Raw genomic sequence first — 24859 nt, 5'->3', positions numbered from 1 at the left:
TATAAGGCACTTTGGTCTTTTCTTCTTATTCCAGGTCTATTGCAGGCTTATAGCAGACAAAAATAAATAAATACAGTTAATAAAGTTTTTACAAATTATCGACTTCCTTGTGATTCTTCAAAGGTTCATATTTTAATATATACATGGCTTGTAAGGAAAGACACCTTACTGAGTCTGATAACCTCAATTCAGTCTCCAGGAACCACAAAGCTCTGAGAGAATCAATTCCTACAAGGCATCCTCTGACATAGGTGTTCACACACTCTTAAACACACACACACACACACACACACACACACACATACACACACAAGCAAGATGTCTCGGTGGGTAAAGGTACTTGCTGCTAAGGGGCAACATAAGTGCAATCCCCAGAATATACATATGCAAGTAAAAGCCATTCCCATATGAATTCATTCCCAAACTAACACACACACACACACACACACACACACACACACACATAAACAAGGTGGCACATGTGTGCACCTGAATGCATACACAAACAAACAAATACGTGAATAAATTCATGTTAATAATAACTTTAAAAAATTGTTAAGAAAAAAATCTACTGTTAAAACATCCCAGGGTCTACACCTCTCTCACAAAGAACCACTCACGGTTCCTATGAATACACTCTTCACTGGATACAAGTGTAGCAGCTCAGAGCAGACACTACAAGGCTGAAAAGGCTGGGCCCAGCAGTAGCAGTGGCAGGGCTTGAGGATTACCCCATAAGGGCTGGCTGATAGATACAGTCTTGCCTCCTGTGTGTCAGGAGCTCTCCCAGTGCAGTGTATAGGACTCAGATGTAAATATTCCTCCCATCCACACCTTCACAGTGGCACACACACACACACACACACACACACACACACTTGTAGTTTTTTTAAGCATTTAAAAAGAAAACAATTTTTAATAATTGCTTGTATTTCATTAGTTTTGATTATTATTCTTTTCTGTGGGCTTTCCTTGTCATTTTCTGGACATTTAATAAGCATTTTGCACTACCTATTTTCAACCTCTCATCAAATCTATTTGTACAGCAACTGGTTCTCTGAAAGTAATGTTTGCTTGTTAGTTTTTTTTTTCAAGACTGGGTTTCTCTGTATAGCCCTGGCTATTCTGAAATTTACTCTGTAGACCAGAGTCTCTTGAAGTGAGAGAGCCGCCTTCCAAGTGCTGGGACTAAGGGTGTGTGCTACCACTGTGCATTGAAATAATGGTTTGACTCTCTCATTTTGTAGTTAGTAACTGAAAACTGAAAGTTCTTTGCTGACAAAGTGGTAGCCTATATAGCACAGGAGGACATTTGGTTGATCCTATCCATCCAGGCTACATCTATTGAACCACAGAATCTTTTCTTTTTTCTTTTGCTGTTTGCTAACTGGAACCAGAAATGAGGTGAGTTCTCCAAAGAGCTCTATAAATTTCCGCTTAAGAATTTCAAGTTCAAACAACAGAAATGAGAAATTCAGGAATTACCATTTTCTTTGCCATACCTATAGATGCCTATATAAATGTCACAAAGAAATCACAGGCTGGCAGAGTCCCAGAGTGTAACCACAGAGCTTCATTAGCTTGCTAAAACTAAGAGGGCAGCTGCCTCCCTTCAGTGCATGGTGGGTGGTGAACACTAGGGTCTACCCTGAGTTCTGGAACTTAGTGCTTCAGAATGGAGAGTCTAACATTTTTTCCTGTAGCAACTTATCCCTAGTTTTTAAACTGAAGGTATGCAAAGAATTTTTATTAGTCTAGTGTCATGTACACATGTACACACACACACACACACACACACACACACACACACACACACACACTGCAGAAGTTACTCACAGCTTTGGTGTGTGAACAATATTCATTCTTCATATATTCTACTAGCATTAATACAGGTTTTCCCCATTTTATATTCCTTTGACTATTAAAATGATAATGTAAGACTTGGAGAAAGTGGCCAATTTCCATTTAATTAAGAACCTTAAGCTTTAAATCACTGGCTCTACCAGGACCATTTGCTATTATTTTATGTCTACCTGTATGTACTACATTCATGACTGGTGCTTGAGGAGGTCAGAAGTGGGCATCAAATCCCCTGAACTGGAGTTACAGATAGTTGTGAGCCACCATGGGTACTGGATATTGAACGTGGGTCCTCTGGAAGAGTAACAAGTACTCTTTAACTGCTAACCCATCTTTCTAGCCCTTCCAGGGCCTTTTAAAAAAGTATTAAATACATGGTACCACTAGACATCATTAGTGATTTAGATTTTGATTAGAATTAATTTACACATACAGATCATAAATATGGTAAAATATCACAAAACAAAAACGTCAAGTCTGTTTAGTGTACTTGATTTCTGCCCATTACAAGGCTCTTGAATGGAATGCCTTAAGATGTGGGCATACCATACAAGGAATGAGAAATTCACTCTTAGGACAGGTAGGGAAAATCCTAAGGACATGCTGCCCTATGAGATTCTAGAATTCACTTTGAGTAGGCTACCCTTTCAGACTCAGCAGCTCTCACTGAGAGTATCCTAACACACACCCAAGAGTCAGGCTCCTGGCCACTCAATTCTACATCTGTCTCTACCTTCAATAAGTTGGGCTTGTTGGTTTCTGTAAACACTTGCGGTTCTAAATTTGTAGGCAGTCTAGGAGCTTTTTCTTTTAGCATCTTGGAGAAAAGAAGGGAGGGATGCTAATACAACAACTTACCTGTAGTTGGGAGTTCTATTTTATTGCAGTGGTCCTGATTGCAGCAATACGTTGTAGTAACAGCCCCAGTTTTTGAAGACGGTGCACAAACAAATGGCCTGTCTCGAGGAATTAGGTCAATTTCAGCTATACACATACTATTGTGTATAACTTTGTCTGTGGTCTCAGTGACTGAGACAAAGCAGAGACCATCCGTCTCACAGGTGAAATTATCTTTTGTACAGAGGTGGCAGAAACACTGCAATGCTGGAAAAGAGAACAAAATTTTATTAGGAAAAACAATCCCAAGGTTAAGTTTAAAAGTCCAACATTTACACTATTAATATATTTTTTGATCTATTATAACACAATTTATTCACTTAGAATGTCTAAGAATCACATACACATGGAAGCCAAAATAGTGAAATTCCAACCTAGGCTTCACCTATCCCCCACCAAAAAAAAATTGTACTTCCTAGAAAAAAAAAATTACACAAAATGTCATCTAGATAAGGCAAGCATTTGCCTTCCCTTTTGAAACACGGTACAATTAATTACACTTGTTCCTAGTGCTAAATTATATAATCACATATATACCTACTCACCCCTCAAACATGATTGGGGAACAATGTGTGAAAATACTGCCACAAACTCACTACAAGCTGGAAACACCATTTTAGTAGATTGACAGTGATAAAGTAATAGGAAAAGATTCATATTGAGCCACAGATTTTCTAGTCATGCAATAGAAACCTGTTAGGTGCAAAGCTTAAAGCACGTATCTTCTAAGGAGTCTAGAGCAGAGGATTCCAGCAACAACTTATATGTTCCAATCACATGGGCATCCGAGCTACATGCCCACTATATCTGTTAGATCTCTGCGGCTCAACTCTAGGAACGACCCCTTTTTGGAAGGATATGCTGTCACTAACATCTTCCCACAGACACACCCATATCCTCTGATGCTAAGTGCTTCCCCAAAGTACACACAGCTTAACCGAAATGCTAATTTTATTATTTCCTCCTTATGAAAACTTAAGTTCTTTGAGTTCAGAGACCTATACCCATCCTGAAAATCCACCATATAGTCCTATGCCTGACAGCAGCATTCAAAACTGCTTGCTAAATGAACAACACAATAGGGTGCCTGGACTTTCACAGGCAAGGGGGTAGTCCAGTTAGGGGAATGGACAACAATGTTGAGACCAAGAAGGTTGATTATATATAGGAAATGAATAACTAGGCAGATAGCAGGCCAGAAGAAAGCCATCTTCCTGAATGGCTAGCGCTGTGCAGGGAAGTTTACTTAGCAGGCCTGAGTTAAACACCCACCACATTCCCAAGAATGGCATGTCTATAGAACTGTCCTTGAGTGGATGTGAGTGCTGAGCCTCTGGGATATGCTCTCAGATAAGAATGTTTCTGTATGTGTAAGGCTTTGGGTCATACAGTACCAATCTGACCAGATAGTTTGTATTAACAATGTGATGCACAGACAAGACCTATTTTTGTTTGTTGAGATGGAGGCAGTTAAGTCCTTACTTAGTTCAGCTGTAATGCAGACTATAAGCCTATGGACTGTGACAGTTAATCTAAATTATCCACTTGGTTGGGTTGAGAACTACCTAGGAAACTTGTAAAGCCCACCTCTGAAGAACCACCTCTGAAGGCATTTCCAGAGAGGTTTTGCGTGGTGGTGGGGAGACCTGCTCCGAATGTGGATGTTATCTTCCTATATTCTGGAGAGCTGAATAGAGTAAAATGAGAAAAGGAGAGAGACAGACAGACAGACAGACACATTTAAGATGATGTTCAGCCATGCCCTTCCCAACTTGATAACTGAAATTTCTAAAACTCTGAACAGACTAAGCCCTTCCTTAAAGACTAATGACAGTAATCCGCAATTTGTTTCTGTCAATTAAAAGTCTAACTACTATAATGGTTGATGACTGATTCCCCAGTAAAACCCTGGACACCAACCAAGGCTCAAGAGAGCCAGCTGAGAATTCCCTTCTCTAAGTGGTGATGTAAGGTGGTTTCATTAGATTTAGGGTGTGGACACAAACACTCAAGCCCAAAGTAAGCATAGTCTGTTATCTGGAGCATCTTGCTTGAGATGACTGTAGGAAGAAAAGTACTCTCTGTAGCAACTCTGATTTTATCAGTTGTGTTTCTGACTTGTTTCCCTTCCCACAGCCTTTTAATTTTTTCTGTCATTCTACACTGTCTCACCGTGAGTCCTTCTACCAAATCATCACAGCGAAGGGACCCTGAACTGACTTGACAGCTAAACTCCTGACTCGGGAATGAACATCAGGTTCTTCTCGGGCAGCTGCTTCAAAGGGTTGCTACCACAACCAGCACATTTGCAAATTATCTTAACAGATTAACAAAGTTTTGTTTTGATGATTGTAAGAAATATTTTTAGAGCCAATGCGATGATTCGGTGGGTAAAGGCACACACAACCTGCTGACCTGAGCTCAGTCCCCCAAACCCATACAAAAGACGGAAAGAATCAACTCCAAAAAGTTGTCTTCCGACTGGTGTTTATTCCCTCACACATATAAATAATAATAGTAAATTGAAGACTCTTCTTTCTTCCTAGAGTTCAGTCATTTGACTTAACTCTATCCAAGTATGAAGGAAATTCAAGAAAAGTAAAGAGACAGAAAACTGTTCAAAAGAGATACACGAGTTTTAGTTCTCTTTGCCTACTTAAACCTACCTCTCCTCTGCCTCTCATCCTTTAAGATCCTATTCAAAGATCCTCTCCACATGTGATCTCAACACCTCCCCTTCAGATAACTGCGGTTGGTTTCGTTTGTTCCCACAACAGCTCCACATAACTCAAAGATGCATACAAATCTGTCTATAGTCTGTCGTTAGTCTCTCATTACTTTAGGAAAGGCAGGGTTTACCTTTGTGTTTTATTCTGAAACCCTAGGTGGTGTCAGGAAAATATATTTGCTACATGATTTCCCATCTAAGAGGTCACAAACGTAAGAAGAAAAAGCAGTCTGAGTTACACATTTTCATTCCAAAGATAAGTCTATCAACAATGATAAGCATTCTGGATCCCAAGTAACCACCATCTATCTCCACAAGCATTACAAAGCTTTCACTGCTATTTCTGCACATTCAGGTCAAATGTCCTTGTGACACACTTTCCATACAGTCAGCTTCACAGTACGTATACAACAAAAACACACAAGTAAAACTTAAATCACACGAGCACAGCACAATGTAAAACTGATAGAGTTGATAGAGCCAGTGCCCTGAATGCACGTAAGCCTTACATAAAGCCCTTCTTTGTAGGACACCTTGCAAACATTCACAGCAGTATATATGGCTGAAATGTTCAACGACACTTTTTCTTCTCATTTCCAACAACAATTGGTTTAGAAAACCATTTAGTAAAGACTTCAATAATAGTATAACGTGAGCCTTATCTTCCAGTAAACAAAGCATCTCATTAAAACTGATATTTGAGGAACGCTTGCTAGCAAGTGTTTTGGTTAGGTACAGGATCTCATTATTCTGAACTTACCAACAAACCCTGAGGTCATTAATACTATCTTGAACATTACTGATGAGACCAGCCACTTGCAGCATTTACTATCACTGCAGTGAGAACAGTGAAACAGATAGAAAAATAGAGGCAGACCTAAGGCCATTTTATGTCTACAATGAAACAGAAACATCAACTATCATGCCAAATAATTGTATTAACTTGCATTTTGTTATTTGTAGTTCTGTTTGTATTTAATTTACAGATTTAATTTATAATTATAAATGAGCCCAAAACATTAAGTTTTGTGTTTTCTAGTTTCATGTCTACAATTTAAGAAACACTATGAAAAATACATTTTGCACTTTTCCTTTCAGAGATGTCAGCATATAATAAAAATTTTTAGAACAGTCAATGCTGAAGAGCTTCTCTTATTACTCTTTCAAGAAGAAAGGTTGCTAGACAATACAAATATCATATAACACAATGCACAGCAAGGCAAGGATTTATCTCTTAGGGGAATTTTAAAATTCCATTTTTTTCTAATCTAAATCAGATGATTGAATACAACATTGCTATTACAGGATGTATGGGCTGGTTTTGTGTGTCAATTTGACACAAGCTCTAGAGTCATCACAGGGGAAGGAAGCTTAATGGATGAAATGCCCCATGAAATCTAGCTGTAGGGCATTTTTCTCAATTAGTGATTAATGGTGGAGGGCCCAGCCCATTGTGGGTGGTGCCACCCCTCGGCTGGTGGTCCTGGGTTCTGTAAGCAGGCAGGCTGAGTTGCCTCCAGGTTCCTGCCCTCCTTGAGTTCCTGTCCTGACTTCCTCCAACAATGGACTATGAGCTGAAGGTATAAGTCAAATAAACCCTTTCCTCCCCAACTTGCTTTTCAGTCATGGTGTTTCCTTGCAGTAACAGAAACCCTAAGACATACAATATAGTAAAATAGTTTATGAAAAATTAAAACAGAAACAGATTCTCATGAACATACCTTCATTCTCATTTCTTACAAGTTGAAGTCTGTAAGCTAAGTGTGGTAGTGTACACTTGTAATTCTAGGGCTTAGGAGGCAGAGGCAAGAGGCTCCCCAATTCCAAACAGCCTGAGCTACATACACAGCAAGACTGTTTAAAAAAAAAAGAAAATCAAGTGCTAGGGCCAGTGGGTGGTAAAGCAGTTGCCTAGCATGTGCAAGGTCACGGGTTCATTACCCAGCACCTTGCTCCCACTAAAACTGTAACTGACCTTATTAGATAGATCCAGGTTTACCTCATTCCCCTTTTAATTTAAATTTTATTCTTCATGTGTATGTAGCCTGTGTGAGTGTATGGTATGTGCATATGGGTGCCTAGGAAGGCCAGAAGGAGTGTCACAGGTTGTTTCGCACAGCTGGTATGCGTGCTGCTAACAGAGCTCTGGGCTTCGGGAGAGACGGCGTGACTCTCAATCACTGAGCCGTCCTCCAGCTTCCACCTCTTCCCTCTTTTATTAAATAGGTCTTTGGGTTGGCAACTCCCAAACACTGTCTTCTGACCTCTGCTCACACACACACTGATGCACATGTACTCATACCCATACACCCCAACATACACACAAACAATTTTTCAATCAAGCAGGGCTGGCAAAATGGCTCAGTGGCTAAAAGCACGTCCCCACCAAGCCTGGGGACCTGAGTTTGATCCCCAGAACCCACAGGGTAGAACGAGGAAACACACTCTTTTCAGTTGCTCTCTCACTTACACATGTGCACTGGCACATTTTTCTCGTACACACACCACACCCCAAATAAAAATGTAATCAACACATTTTTAATTAAACTAGATCTTAGTTTTAATTTTTAAGTATTTTTTAGTTAGTATACAAAGTAGTGAGTGTTATTACTGGATTTTCACACACATGTATCAGTATGCTGGACTGCAGTTCACCCCCCAGGTCCTCCTCCTATCACCTTTCCCTTTACAAAGAGTCACTTTTTATGTCACATGTATTCCATTACCTTCTCACTTTAGATCCTTCACATCTTCACAATCTCTGTTCTAGATCTATCACACACACGTAAATCCAGGTCTCACATGATAGAAAACAGCATCTGTCATTCTGTTTCTGGCATATTTCATTCAACATGATTTACAGTTCTGTTTTCCTATATGAATACCACTGAACCAAATTCCGTTGAATACATGAACTATGTTTTTGTGCATTCATCTGCTGATGGACATCTAAGGGGGTTACATACCCTTGCTGTTATGAACAGTGCAGCTATAAGCATGAATATGCAAGTATCTCTGTTGTCCTGGCTAGTTTTATGTCCAACTGGAGTCATCAGAGAGCAGAGAGCCTCAACTGAGGAAATGTCTCCATAACATTAGTGATTGATGAGGCCCAGCCCATTGTGGGTAGGGCCATCCTTGTCTGGTGGTCCTGGGTTCTATAAGAAAGCAAGCTGAACAAACTATGGGGAGCAAGCCAGTAAGCAGCATTCCTCCATGGCCTCTGTCTCAGCTCCTGCCTCCAGATTCCTGCCCCATTTTGAGTTCCTTGAAAAAAATGTCCTGATTTCCTTGAAAAATTAACAGCGATGTAGAAACATAAAATTCCTTCCTTCCCAAGTTACTTCTGGTCGTGGTGTTTTATCACAGCAGTAGACAAAGCAGTACCAGGAGTGGGGTTCTAAAGGGACAGTAGTAGAAGAATGAATATTAAGTATCTAGAATAGGCTTTTCAATTTGCCAACACAGTTACTGAAGCTCTTTTGGGAGCTCTGAGTGCACTGAAAGTCCTATTTCACAAACGAACAAACTAAACTATTTTACAAACCTAAGGATTATCCTGACTCACCAGTTGTGAGAGGTAACAGATTCTGTATATAAGACTTAAAAAAGTATATTTACTGATTATATATACACACAGTGGTCTGCTTGCGTGTACACCTGCATGCCAGAAGAGGGCACCAGATCTCATTATAGATGGTTGTGAGCCACCATGTGGTTGCTGGGAATTGAATTAGGACCTTTGGAAGAGCAGACAGTGCTATCAACCTCTGAGCTGTCTCACCAGCCCAGCATGTAAAACTTTTGACAATTTGTGGAAAAATAAGAAAAATTATGATGCTGAATGGCTGTTCTTAAGATCTCTCGATTTAATTGACAAACAAAAAGAATGAGCGCCATGATAAAAATTAACCAACTTCTAGCATCTCGGAATACAGCGAAAGACAACAATGGGCTCTGATAAAGTTGACTTGCTCCAGATGTGCATAAACAGTCTAAAGGTTTCTAAGTATGCTCTGGAAGAGAATCATCTTGCTAACAGCCACAGAGCTCAAGTTGCAGAAAATTAAACTGAAGGTCTTTTTAAAAGGTTGGCTAAATTACAACGAAAATTGAAGCCTCAGACTCAAAAGGTGTCAACAGTTAAAGAAAAAAAACATTAATTGGTAGGGAATAGGATCCTATCACTTGGAATGGGAATGTGTGGGTGGACCCTATTGAAGCTGAGAACTTAACTCCCACTCCCTGAAAGAGTGCCTTTTCCACCCGTGGCTGAGGACATTAATCTTTCACTGCCTGCTAGGGCAGCAGTGACTTTCTCTGAAGGATATACTAGGACATCTGTGCTAAGATACAAAGTCCATTTATCCAGAAATGGTATGGCTGGATCACATGGTAGTTCTATTTTAAAGTTTTGGGTTTTTTTTTTTGTTTTGTTTTGTTTTGTTTTTTTTTAAGGAACTTACACACTGACTCCCATAGTATCTTGACTAGTTTATACTCCCAAAACAGTGACTGATAAGGGTTCCCATTTCTCCACCTTTTTGGCACCATTTATCATCATTTGGTTTCCTGATGGTAGCTGTTCTGGATGGAGTTAGATGGACTCTCAAAGCAGTTTCAATGTGCTAATAGCTAAAAATGTTGAATAATATTTTTTCAAGTATTTATTGGCCTTTTGTATATTTTCTTTTGACAAATGTGTTCAGTTCAGTAGTACACCTATTAACTGGGTGATTCTTTTTGATATTTAATTTTTGAAGCTCTTTATATATTCTAAATATCAGACTCTTTACCCCCATTCTGTAGGCTCTCTCTGCTTCGCTGATTGTCTCCTTTGATGTATAGAAGATTTTAATTTCATGTATTCCCACTTATTGTTTCTTGCATTATTTCCATGCTATTGGAATTTATTACACAAAGTTCTTACTATGGGTATGTGATGGTTAACACTGTCAACCTGACAGGATCTAGCATCTCTGGGGATACCTGTGAGGGATTATCCAGATTAGGTTAGCTTTAGACATGCTTGTGAGGACTCATCTATAAATGTCAGTGAAGGACTGACCATACCACGTTAATGAGGTGGGAAGACCCAGCCTAGGTGTGGATGGCACCTGGGGTCCCAAACGCCAGCTGAACACAAGCACTCATCACTCTTGACTTTCTGACTGCAGCACAACACAGCACTGCCTCAAGCTCCTGAGGTGCCATGATCCCTGACAGGATGAACTATACCCTCAAGCTGGGAGCAAAATTAAACTCTTTTTCCCTTAAGTTATCTCTGTCAAGATATTTACCATAGCAACAGAAATGTACCTAACACAATCTGGATCTTGTGTTTTACTGGTTTTCCTGTAACAACTTTACGTCTTACCTCTTTTCCTACTTGTTTCCTGTTTTTCTCTTATATAACTACTCTAGCTAAAACTTCAAGCAATATATTGAATAAAAGCACAGACAGTGGACACTCTTGTTCCTGAGTTTAGAGGATATACTTATCATCTTTTTTATGTATGCTTTCTCTCTACCACAGAGGGGTCTAGTTGTTTTCATGCATCCTTGTTTACAGGGATGACCACAGATGGTATTGTTCATATAATCATTTTAATTATTTGCACTGATTGCTTTCCTGCAACTCGTCTTAAAATTTTGATGGTTATTAAAATGTCTGTACATAGATTTCATTTCAATTCCACACTAGAAGAAAGAAAATACTATTTTCACAGAAAAAAAAAAAAAAAACAACTCAGCCCAATACCAAGAATTACTGCCAGTGATGTTTTCAAATATTCCAGAATTAGTCAGAATTTTTAAGTTTTACAGACCTTGATGTGATATGAAAGACTATCAGATACCAAACACCTGGCATGTCAAATGAAGTTGTAGAGAAATTTTAATCCAGTAATATGGCTAAACTGGCAAAGTTCTTCGTGATCTGGCTGGAATACAGACATGCCCTCAGTACACACCCTTAATCCCGCTGGCTGGAATTTAGCATACACCTGTAATCCCAAACAATGTCATCCAATTAAAAGGCAGACAAAGTGATGAATCAGAGAAAAAGTTGACAGAGTTAAGTCAGATATAGGATATGCCCAACCCTCAAGAGAACAGATGGAAAGAGAATAACACCTGTCAATAAAATAGGCTAGAACAGGAGGTGCAACATCCGGCAGGCAGAAAGGATGCTGGGATAGAGCAAGGTGTGGGAGATACAGAGGAGGATGGGGGGACAGATGCATGGTACCTGAGCCACATGGAAGAATGTAGATCAGGATAAATGGATTGTTTTCAGTTATGAACTAGTCACGGAACAAGTCTAGCTATATGGCCTAGGTATGTGTAAATATATTTTGAGTCTGAGTCATTATTATAGGAGCTTTATTATAGGAGAAGGAAAAACATGGACCTTATTATAGTTTTCATAAGACTTTTTTTTTTCTTCAAGACTCCATGAAATTAGCTAACATAGTATTAACTGGCAATGCACAAAGGGGCACTAAGAACAGGCTATCCAATGAGCAGAGGAAACAATACAAGGGAGTAATACAAAGGTTTTCCTTTAAGTTCAAAACGAGATAAATTATAGAAGTGCCAGATAAAGATCTACTTAACAGGGTGAGGGAATCTGACAACAGTTCTCAAAGAATGAAATATGTGATTAAGCGACTGTATTAATAAGTGTCATTTGAACATAAACTCTCAGATAATCAAAAAATTAAAGTAGGAACCGAAAGTTACCCTGGCCATGGAGACAAATCCCTCACTTTACAGACAACTTCTAGCAGTGGCATACATATCACACACACACACACCCTACACACAGTAATAATGAATAAATAAATTTAAAGGAAAGTACTGGGTACGCAGAGGATGGGTGGAAGACTTTACCACACATACATTTTGAGAAATGTGTGAACTTCCAAACAGATGAGTGTACCTACCTAATGATGCCAGAAAAGATAGTTAAGATGCTTCGCTATGTTCCATCCTTTTTCTCTATACTTCCTTCACAACTCTGCATTAGCATATGCATTCTAGGGATGCTTCATGCCAATTTCAACATTTTGTTCACTCTGGGAAATAATTTGCACACACACACAGACACACAAAGCCTTTGAAAAGTTACCTTTTAATTGATTCATTTCATTCCTTAAAATTTAGTCTAAGGAAATGAGAACGAAAACGTAAACACAACAATGTCCATCAGTATTTATGACTGAAAAACCTGTGTGAATGACAATGCAATGAGAACCTCAACTATGACACAATCAGATACAGAAGACTGATTTTACCAGCATGTTTCAGGACAGGAAATGATCGTGTTATTAACTGCAGGAAGTAAAGCTCGATGTGGCATAATTACCGTTCTGCCAAGTTCTTGGCTTTGCTCTACACCCCTGAGTCTGGGCATGCTTCAAGCAGGTTGGTGTACTGAAAGCAGCACTGCACTAGAGCCTAAGGAGGAACTTCTGTTTCTGATGGTCAGTGATGAAATAGTATCTAAATTTCTTACATTATCCTAATACTTTAACTTGGCAGATTTTAGTTTGATTCGTTGGTATTATAAGAACATAATCGTCGAGCATACAGAATTCATAAATAAACTTATACTGAACTCCAACTCTCAAGACAACCACAAAGTAAATCTGAAAAAGTCCCTAATTTATTCAAGACTAAATTTGACTTATGCTCTGTAACAGTACTAATTACAGGAGATCTGAGGGTTAAATGTAGATCTGGGGGTTAAATATTAGCACAGTATCAAAAGCACTTAATAATCCAAATTTGTTATGTACTCATTCAACAAATACTTCTTTAGAGCATCTACTTCATACTGCTACCCATTTTAGGAGCTACACAAATAAGCAGAGCTAATCTTCAGACAGCTCTAGGAGGCAGTACTGACAGGGGGCACAACATAAACTGTAGGCACAAAAGCAGTGGGCACGCACAAGAGCTATTATCTCCATTTGTGGAATATATATTATATATTTATATATTATATTTATATATTAAAATATATTTATATATTATAAAAATATGTTTTGTTTTTTGTTGTTTTTTTTTTTTTTTTGTAACACCTGAACCAGACTAGCAAAAGAACTTTACCGTGGAAGCACAGAAGGTATCTACAGGAAATACATCTTCAGTTACAGCCCAAGTTCACACTAGGTTCTGGGAGTACCTTTATATGCAACACTCCTGACTAGTTAAATTCAAACCAGAACGTGGGTCATGAAATGATTCTAGTCCATTATTCTGCAGATGATGAAACAGATGAGGAACTGCTACATCATCAAATTTATATTTATTTTTTGGGGAGAATAAAAAAGAACAAAAAGGATGAGAAAACCTACACAGCATAAGATGAAGGACTTCATGTTTTCTCTCTGGAAAGCAAGAGTAGAGCGCAGGTGACACTATGCCTTGGCTGTGTAGGGATGTAGAAGATGCTCCTGACTAAGCCTGCAGTTTGAGATATAACTGAGGTAGAAGACAGTAATAACTACATTCCAGAGCTGCCTTTGACTTAGGGCACAGGAAATAACACCTGGGCCAACAAACAGCTCAGGGCCTATGGGACCCACTGCTGAAGAAATTAGTGGTTAGTGGCTTTTCCTCCATAAAATGTCACGTGTAACCCACACAGCAAAAAGGAACACCCTTCGGAGGATGTGGAGGGTAAGACTCTTGCCTTTTAGTTTACCACAGTACACACCACTGGTGAATGTTATGCAAAGTGCAGTGTGATTATAGAAATGGAAAAGCTCTCTGAAAAAGAAAGATACCCACACTAAACTGGAAGAAAGTTAACCAAACCACTTGGGGGAGATGACACAGGAACAAATGAAAATGGCAGTTTAGACAATATAAATAAATACACAAACAAAAACCATAAAAACCAACATATTCATTTTTTTCAAAAAAGCTATTAGCAAATTGCATAACAAAAGAAACTTGGAGGGGCTGAGGATATACCTCAGTGGGCAGAGCCTAGCATAAAAGCAGCTCAGGGTTCAGTCCCCAGCATTGCATACAGGAGCATGGCAGCTCACCACATACGTAAATGAGAAAGGCAAAACAAGAAACTTTTGAGAACACTGGGGGAGGAAGGCACAATGACAGCTTGGCACCAACCTTAGAAAGAACTAAAGTTAAATTAAGAAACCATTCTCCTTTTTTCTATTCAAATAATCTCCTTTTTAAAGTTTACCAAATATCTATTTTAATAATGTCTAACAAAAAACAATTTAGTAGTTTATTGATCAAATAGATTTTTCTTCTGCACTTCTATTTTCTTTATATTTACCAAAATGTTCTACCTCCAGCTTGATCTTCAAACTTCTTGCCTTCAAATTTTCCTTTAGGAATTACTTTAGCAGAACTACTAGCTTTAATATGTAGGGTATATATTCATTTCTAGATATCTGTAACTAGATTTCCTTTAACCAAAAAGTTATTGAAAAAAATATAAAATTTCCCAGTGAATATATTTATTTTGCTTTATTTATTTTTTGTTATTGTTAATTTCCTATCTGAGTGTTCTTTGTGCATCTCCATATGGTAAGCTTTCTGGAAAATTCAGAACTATTCTGAAAGAATGCTATTTATGATTACAAAATTAGAATTTATTAAATCTTTATTCTATGATTTGAATCCTGCTTTCTTAATCTACAGTAGTTTTATAAATGTCTTCTTATAGCCTAACAGTCTTAGTCATATATACATATTTTATTAGCTCCATAAAGATTGTAACACATCTTGGGGAATGGTATTTAACATAAAATGCCTCTTAAGCTTAAGGCTTTGCAGTTCAACTCTTACTCTGTCTGGCATTAATCTTACGATAGCTAACTTTTCTTGTTATTAGATTTGCCTTTTTATATATATATTATTTTGAAGTTTCAGGTGTTATTATTTCTTGGAGTGAGGAAGCAGGTAGATTTTCAGTCCCCTGTGTGCATTAATACAATCTAAGAAAATTTTCAAAAAAAAAATAATCTAACCTTTCAAATTTATTAGGTATTCCTGGGCTTAATATTTGCCCTGTACTTAGATTTTTTAAAGCTACTATGTACAGTTTACAGTGTTAAATAATTCTCCAAGACTTTTAATTTAAGAAAAAAATAGCACTTCCAACATTCAACTCTTTGTATTCCCTGCTCTACTGAAACAAATTCATTCGACCCTTGTTTGATTCTCTCTGTATTTTAGTCTTACTTAACTTACTTATTTGCAGAGTGAAAAATTGATTGAACCTAGCAAAAAAAAGATGGTAGGCACAATTAGAAAGCTTGCAAACTCAGTAAATGACAACAAATAGTAGTTACACAAGCCTGTGTATTCTTGTCTTCTCTCATCTGAAATATGTTCATCTCCCTCAGCAAAGTGTGAAAGCAAGTAGCTATAGTCCCTCCTACAGGAACAAAAGGGGAGGAGGACCTCCCCTATCAATGGACTAGGGGAGGGGCATAGGGGGAGAAGAGGGAGGGAGGGCGGGACTGGGAGGAGACAAAGGAGGGGGCCACAGCTGGGTTACAAAGTGAATAAATTGTAATGAATAATAAAAAAATTTAAAAACATGCAAGCGGTTTCTTCAGTCACCAAAAGTAAATCTTCTGTAACAACTCTCAACCTGTCTATACTTTTTAAAAAGCACTGAATCATGGACTTTCTTTGGGTGAGGAAGCAACCACCTTACAATAACTGAACTCCTTTTGGGGAACACACTGGCCCCTTTAGCCTAAACTATGTGTACAGGAAACTCTGTGATGAGAGTAAGTGTTCACTGGAAACCTAGATGTCAAAAAACTTGGCAGTAGGTATATGACAGGCTTCCAACTGCTGCTAGTAAGTGGTTACTGCAGAAAGCCTGCAGTGTTGGAAGAAACATAAAGACCTGCTGGTGTCAGAGGAATCAAAGCTTGGAGAAGAAGATACAGCACAGAAGATTCCTCTTACAGAATCCTGACAGTTACGTACAGTCATTAATTACTACGCTCTAGCTATGTTTGCGGGATAGATAGAACACTGGTGATTACACACGTATGTTCTGTGAGACTTGTTTTCCCAGTTCCAGGGACTCCAGGCTAAATTAGAGGAAAGCATCCAGCTGCTTAGGGAGACTATTTCCTCAGGGCACACTATTTGCAATGCACTCCTAATTCTGATATTTCTGCCTGATGCCTACTTCCTCCTCACCAACCTCTTTCCTTCTTTCCATTTCCCATCATAAAACAAAGGCAAGCTGGATTTGACCCAATCCCAGCACTCAAGAGGCAGAGGCAGGTGGATCTCTGTGAACTGTAGGCCAGCTTGGTTTAAATGAGTTCTAGACTGACTGGGGCTACATAGTAAGACCCTGTCTCAGAAGAAGAAGTGGAAGAGAAAGAAGAGGAAGAAGAGGAGGAAGAGGAAGAAGAGGAGGAAGGGGAAGAAGAGGAGGAAGAGGAAGAAGAAGAGGAAGAGGAAGAAGAAGAAAAAGAAGAGGAAGAAGAAAAAGTTCAATGATAGATGAGATCTAACTAAAATATTTAATTGGCCTTTTTTGTTTAATAAAAAGATACCATGGAACACCCAATGGTGATCATTGACAGCAAAATAGACGAGGTAGGCACGAGAAGTATGACAACAAAAGCAAAACACATGAAGGAAAACAAAATAATAGAAAAAGGAAAAAAAGCAAGTACTTGTTCATAACAAAGCAATCCATAAGCCAGGCCCAGTGGATTTAGGTTCCAGCTACTTGAGAGGTTGAGAGTAGGACCACAAGTTCAAAGACAGGAAGGGCAACTGAGTAAGACCTTGTCTTTACAAACAAACAAACAAACAAACAGGTTTTAAAAGGAGGCTAGGAGGAGCTATATTTCAGCTGGGGATAGATGAAGCTCTGTGGTTGAGCACTTGCCTATAATGAGTGAGGCCCGAGGTTCAATTCACAATACAGAAAGAAGAAAGAAATCCATCACATTATGCTTTGTCTTTATTTATTTGTCAGTACCAGGACCTGTTTTGCAAAGCTGTGTGGAGCTTGCAATCAGGATATTTTTCCTCACTGAGGAACACAAGCAAATTGGCCCCTGGTTTGTAAATTTTTTCCAAATATAAAATTAGATAAAATAACCAAAACTACTTTAACTTGTTTATTTTGGTAAAAATAATTACATATAATTACTGTTAAAGGAAGTCTACAATAGACCATCTTGATGTTTTATTTAAATCTGTTGCACATTGAATAACAAAATTAAAGTGTCAGTTTCTCAATTGGAGAATATTCAAATCAACAGCCATGTGCTAAACAAAGAGACTCAATTAGAGCACATTACAGTTCAACTTGGAAATGAATAAATCAAGCAAAAAAAATATACATATATATGCTTGCACACGCAAGTGAGAAGCCACAGTTTCTACTCTCCTGCCTCTATATTCTGAGAAACCTGGCGACAACCTCCATGTCCCGTGCTCTCAAATATGTCCATCAGTCTTAGTTTCTAGTAGAAAGGCTTTTCATTTTTGCTTTTGCCACAGGATCTATTTGAATTTCCATGCATATTTAAGGCTCTTATATTGGAGAAATGTAACAGGATGCCTGTACAAGGTGTCCTACAACTATAAATACACTATTATGTAACCAGTGAGGTCCACACCTAAGAATCCAGATGAAACAGTTATTCTGAAGCAAGTAATCAAAAACAGGGTGCATTTTAGGTCTGCCCTTTTGCCGAAATCAAGGGAACGCTGAAAAGGACAGAAAGCAGTCAACAACTGTGATAGATAGATGATAGATATATAAATAAAATTTAAAGGGAAAGATATTTTTCTAAGTCACGAAGAATAACAAACACAAATTCTTCATTTCCCAGGGTGCTTACATAAAGATGGATTAGCAGGGGAACACACTCTGGGTATATGTCATCTCCCCTAAAGTAATCACTTTTAATGCCCACCACACAGAAATGACTTTTCAAACAGGAAACCCACAGCAAAGACAGGCTCAACATCTGGCCTGCCTGGACCTGTTGGAAGAAAAACACGTCTGATTCTGTACATCTTTGGTGACCATTCTTTGATGATGTCTGCCAGATGGATACAGGTCAATTAAGAACATTAGGAAAATGTCTTTATAAGTCAGCCCAAATAGTTTCATGTTGCTTTATATCCATTATCCTCTAGCTTCTAGCAAAGCTTAATTCAAATGTCCCAGCTTTCCATCAGCTGTTCCACTGGTATTAGGGACTCATATGTTCACACTTGGATCAGAGCCTTCAATAAGGAAAGATAGTGGCAGTAGGTACTAAATTGAACCCCAGGAAAGTGTTAAAGACTGAGCCTCAGAACAAGAAATCAGGAATGCCAACTCCAGCAATAACTTTATCCCTTGGATATCCTGAGTACTGTAATCTTGCTGCATGGGGTGAGGGATATTAATGAATTCTTAGTAATAGGCAATGAGATCTTCAGCTTCTCATTTCCCCTTGCTGCTAGAAAATTAAGAGCTAACTCAGTGTTGTGTTCAAATGCAAAGCCTTCCTTAGCGACAGTGTAGACAACTATTTTGTTTTTGCTACTATCTCTTATCTTTCCTAGTCCTTATCTCTGGTCTCATTTTATTTCAAGATAAATCCCTTTTTGAAAAATGGCCAGCGTACAACACAATCAATAAATAAAATATTCTTGTATACTAAGGAAGTTACAAGAAGATAGTGCTCAAAAAAGGTTTTTATATTTACGTGAGTGTGTATGTGTGTGTATGAATATTTGTGTCTGTGTGTGGGTACCTACATGTGAGTAGAGCTGCCTGTGGAGGCCAGAAGAGGGAGTGAGATCCCCTAAAACTAGAGTTACAGGAGGTTGTAAGCTACCTGATGTGGGTGCTGGGAGCCAAACTCTGGTCCTCTGGAAATGTAGCAAGCACTTAGCTGCTGTTCTTTCTAGCCTCATGAAGATAATGCTCATCTTGAAACTATGAATCCTACTGGGACTTAGCTTGTATATTAGCTAAAACAGTAGTCAGCAAGGAAGCTTGGGTTACACCTAAGGAATTCGCCAGTAGAAACAGCTTAAATATAATCAAGTTCAACCTTCCATATAATTCAAGAAATTTCTTCTGCAGCTTTTCAGCCTCTACCTGCATATCTGCAGTGACAGACATTTCGTGACAGTTACTATTAAGAAAGTTCTTATCTTGAGCTGAAAATTGCTTCAGTGTATCATACAATTCTGCTTCTTCATTTATTTAAATATGTAATTAATTCCCATTTATTAAATACCTACAACATCAGACTCATGTGAGGAAGGACAGACACTGCTGTGTACTATCTCCACAATGGCCATCCAAACCAGCACTTAACCCTTGAAAAGTGTTTCCCAAAGAAACACACCCATTAGAAGATAATTATAGGCAAGTACGCCAGGTTTTGTGTATCTATTCTTAGAAGCAAAGTACGCCAGGTTTTGTTTATCTATTCTATTAACTTTCTGGGAACTTGCCTTCAGAACTGGAGGAAAACAAACTTCAGTTAGAGCAATCAAATAGAAAATGAAACAGTCTAGAGATAGACAGCACCAATGTTTGATTTATGGAGCAGAGAGTAGCAGAAAAAAAAAAATTAACAGTACAAGGATCAGAGAACTCCAAGAAAGATTCCTGTAATATCAGCAACCATGACCTGAGGCCAATGGCATAAAGCTAAGCTCCAAACAGGAATCTTCCTGTCTTCTATCTTAGCCAGGAACCAAAGCATTTTCTTAAACAGACTGGACATGTTTATTTAGTTCAGTATAACCAAAACGTCACATTATGAATGCACATTTTTTTGTGTTAGACAAGAGGGAAAATATACAAAATAAGGCCCTGCAACCCAGGAGTGAGGAGCATTCCAGCGACCCACGCAGGATGCAGATCCAAGCTAGGACTTGAGCTAGAACACTCCTCTCCAGGTGGCTTTTCAGACTACCAGGAGCCAAAGAACAGAACAGATGAAAGAAAAATAGGGTAAGACATTTCTTTGCCTGTGGTCTGTATCTTGACTCCTTCCTTAACTATTCTTGGCTATCTTTACCTCTAATTCAATCTGCTCAAGTCAGAATTCATTTCTCTTTAGATATTCTCTTTCCAGCTTCCTTTTAAAAGACATTTTCCAGATACCCAGGCCTATCAGTCTTTTTTCATGGAATCCTTCTTAATCTCTACACTCTATTTTTACTGCTAAGACCTTAATTATATACAATGTACTTTCTATGCATTTAAGATACACAAACAAAAAGATACTCACTTCCTTTAAGTTTACTTTCTAGTAGGAAAAGAAAAACAGATATTATATATATATATATGGTATTTATATAAATAAATAAAACATGTGAAAAGAAAAGTGTTACAGAAAAGAAAAAGAATATAACAACTTGTGAAATGGGTCTGAATAAGCTTCAATGAGAAAAAGGGACATCACAGTGACTTCCAGAGGTGAGGGAGGAGGCCATTCAGGAACCAGAGAACAGAATATTTCTGATTTAGCTATAATATCATAGAGCTCCTCTTCCACTTCATTTCCAACATCTCCAAACCAATTCCAAAGTCTCCCTCGGCAGCTGTCCTCCTCCACTTCCTCTGTGGTACAGTTAAATAATCTTTTTCCACAGTAAAACTGCCAGCCCAATTTTCACAATTCTCTTACCCACCCATCCCCAACCGGACAAACTTTTACTCCCTCACTTAAAACTTTATCATGGTCCTTTTCCACACGTGACATCCTCTCCAGTCCAGGCATGCTTCTCTCTCAGTCCACTACACCCTACGGAGCTGCCCCGCAAGGCCTCTCTGCCTTGTTCTACCATCTCTGAAAAGGAGTCCTGTGACTACTCTATCTGAGTATCATTGTTTCTCAGCACTGCGGTTTCTAGATGAGAGCCTGTCATCCAGATTTTCTATACTTCCCATTTTACTGATCATTACCACATATTTGTTAGGAAAATTTCTTCTGCAAGCTGAAAGTTTGCCAATGTAAAGCACTTTTATTAGCACTGATAAAGTTCTAAACACAATGGTTAAAGAGTATTTTCAGGGGGTAGGTGACGGCTCCATCGTTAGTGTTTGCTGTGCAAGCGTGGCAAGGTGAATTAAGAGCCCCAGCATCCAAACAGAAAGTCGAGCATAGCTGTACAAATCCATAATCCCAGCCCTCGCTGAAGGGTCGGGGTAAGCAGAGACAGGTGGCGCTCTCCCAGAATTTTCACTAGCCAGGCTAGCAGAAACAGCGAACTCCAAGTTCTTGCAGAGGCCCTGTTTCAAAAAGGAATAGAAAGCAGTAGGAAAGTAACCGGCATCTGCACGTGAGTACACAGCGCATGCACCTGCGCACACACACATGTAAAATAAATATAATAAAATAAAATAATTGAAAAAAGGAGTTTTGTTTTAATGTTCAGGAATGCAAAAAGCATCCATTTTAATGATTGCTGACCTTTTGTTCTCTGTTTTTGTTTTTTTTTTTTCTCTAATCCAAAATTTTAGTTGTTTTCACTTTTGTACTGACTTTTAAAAGCAGGAGTTGCTGTGGGCTATACCAATCAATACAAATAAAGTGATCAACTATCACTGGGCTCATAAGTGATACTCCAAGTGCCTAAAAATACAACTTTAAGGACAGATTACACACTGAGTCAAGTGCAGTTGCAGAAGCAAACTGCAATTAAGACAAGCTGAAGCAGCAAGGCATGGTGGTACATGCCTGTAATCCTAGCCCACAAGTAGCAAAGGCAGAAAGCCTCAGGAAAGCCTGGGAATACACAGTAGCAAGCAAAGGCTCCATAGCAGTAGCAAGTCTCAAAACTATTAAAAACAAAATGTTGGGGAAGGGAGTTAAAGAGATGACTCAGGAGTTACAATAGCTTGATACAAAATCATGATGACCAGAGTACAGGTCTTAGCACAAATGTAGCAAAATGGGGTTCCTACAAAAGCCTATAACCCCGGCTCTGAGGGACGGAGAAATGGGAGAATTGCTGTCGTTTACTGGCTTACAGCCTAGCTGAGAAAATGTGAGCCCCAGGTTCAGGGAGAGATTCTGTCTCAAAGGAACAGGCGCTTGATGCACCTTTCTGGCTTCCGCACATACACGGGCACACAATTTACACTCACACTAACACAAACAGTTTGATTCATTTTCTCATGGAAGGAAGGACCTCCTGCTGAAGTAACCCTAACAATACACTCACTGCATATCAAAGCAGCACAACGTAAAGAGAACTTAAACCAGAGCGTTCAAATGCAAGCTTCATCACTCATTAACAACGACTTTAGTTTCCTTGACTGTCAAATGTAAACCAGAACTTCTCATTTATCCATCTTCATGGATACAAACTAGGTCCCAAGCTAAGCAAACTCGTCAGCTCTGTCTACCCAGACAGAAGGGGTTAATGGTAATATTGCATCTCAGTAGTTAGACTATTTAGTCTATAGCTGTTCTAACCAAAGTACAGTCCTACCATTATAAAAACTTCTATTATCAAAAGGTTAAACACAAAACCTTAGTATCTATGGTTGATGTTAAAAAGCACTGAAAAGGATCCATATCATCAAATTCCACAGTTCCCTTCTGAGCACTGGTTGCCCAGACTTGGGAACAAATGGAGTTATTTCGAGGGCTCAGGGATGTAGCTCAGGACAGAAGGCTTGCCCACCATGCACAAGGTCCTGGGTTTGATGTGTAGCAACACAGTCTTTCTGGAGTTAATTAGCGTGTAAACAAGAAGCTGCTCCTTTTGTGTGCTACTATTTAACTAGCACCCAGGGTTGGCTACTAGGCTAAAGGAGACAAAGTAGTAAAAGCCAGGCACACTCTTCTAATATCTTCTTCTAATGAATGCTAATGCAGCCCATCTGTACAGCCCGGAAGTTACAACTGTCACTTAGGCTAGAAATTACTGTTGCATGTCTTGCTTTCAGACTGCCAAATAGGGAGCAGCTTCATGAAAGACCATATCAGATCAATAAAATTGGGCTCACATAATCAACTTTACTCCACCAGAATTTAAAAAATGGATGTAAGGAAAAACAAAAACAAAAAAAAATTGATAAGTCAACAAATTACAAATTCACAATGAAGCAGTCACTAGACCAACCTACAGTGCCTGGACTGAAGGCCAACTAACTACACAGTTAAAATATGGATCTACTTCAGCAAAACAAACTTTAATTGTTGTAGAACATGTTTGGATGTGTCATTAAGAAAATTCAGCTCAGAGAGGCATCCAGTGCTAAGGATGTAGTTCAGGTGGTTAAGCCCTTGCTTAGTATGCTGAAAACAAACAAAAACAACTCTGGGTTCAATCCTCAATACTGCCCAACAAATAAACAAACAATCTGTGCAGTATAGGCTTGTTATGCACTCAAGGAAGTAGAAGCAGTATGAACAGAAGTTCAAGGTCATTCTTAGCTACCTAGCAAGTCTGAGGCTACCTTGGCTACATCAGATCCTTTCTCAAAAAAGGGGTGGGGAGACTTCAATGTTGCCCTAAACACTGCAGTTAGAGTGGGTCAAACTGACTATACATTTGAGAAATGAGGAAAAGCAAAAACATCCCTGAGAAACATGCCAGCATCTGCCCTTAATTCCGGAAACAGGAAGGAAGAATGTGTCCCAATCACATGATACTAACCACAGTCCATCTGTCCAGAAAACACTGCATTACATAAGCCATGACAAGAGCAGCAAAGGGCTCACAGTTTGCAACTTGTCCCACAGCTACACCTAATCCAACTACACCTTGCTTAACCAAGACAAATCCAAAACTACTGCCCGCCCACTTCTCCCAATTAGTAAGTACTACACCAAGTTACCTAATTAGCAATAAAAAGTAGTGACTTTCCCTGGAGACTTCACCTGTAAGCCTCCTTCCTCCCCTCCCACAAAACTCACTTTTCTTAAATTCTCTTCATTCAAGACCAGCTTGACTTAGGGGAACCACCACACCTTTATCTTCAAGTCCTTAACTTTAAAGCACAGGACAAGACACAAGATTTGGAATTAGGAAATCAAAGTTCCTTTCTTAGTTTGGCACCATGGAACCCTGAGAAATTCAATTACTCTCAGGCTCCTCCATGGAAAACTGAAATGATGCTTTATTCCTATAATCTTCACACTGTAATGCTTAGCGATGGCGAGTATCCCATTATGTTAGTCTCCTAAATCCATCCACTTATTTACAGTTCCGTCTTATTTCCAGCCACATGTTAAGAGTTTTGACAACTGGGGGAAAGATGATACAAGTTAATACATCCAAACATATAGCATAAACTAAAGAATCATTTCGCTTAATTCTTAACCTGCAGTAATTGAGAACATAAAGACAAGAAATTTAAAATCATCA

The 24859-nt window shown here is 38.8% G+C and overlaps 1 protein-coding gene across 2 annotated transcripts in view; it reads right to left on the bottom strand.

Moving 5' to 3' along the window:
• Positions 1 to 24859, bottom strand: part of Tgfbr1 (transforming growth factor beta receptor 1) — a 57148-nt gene that overhangs the window by 27887 nt on the left and 4402 nt on the right. For both annotated transcript variants that reach the window (XM_060379881.1, XM_060379882.1), the window contains exon 2: positions 2719 to 2964. In XM_060379881.1, coding sequence (XP_060235864.1) covers positions 2719 to 2964 — 246 coding nt within the window. The remainder of the gene's footprint in view (positions 1 to 2718; positions 2965 to 24859) is intronic.

This window comes from Meriones unguiculatus, chromosome 3, assembly GCF_030254825.1.
Source record: "Meriones unguiculatus strain TT.TT164.6M chromosome 3, Bangor_MerUng_6.1, whole genome shotgun sequence".
NCBI classification, from domain to species: domain Eukaryota; kingdom Metazoa; phylum Chordata; class Mammalia; order Rodentia; family Muridae; genus Meriones; species Meriones unguiculatus.
This window is presented reverse-complemented; position numbering and strand designations above follow the sequence as displayed.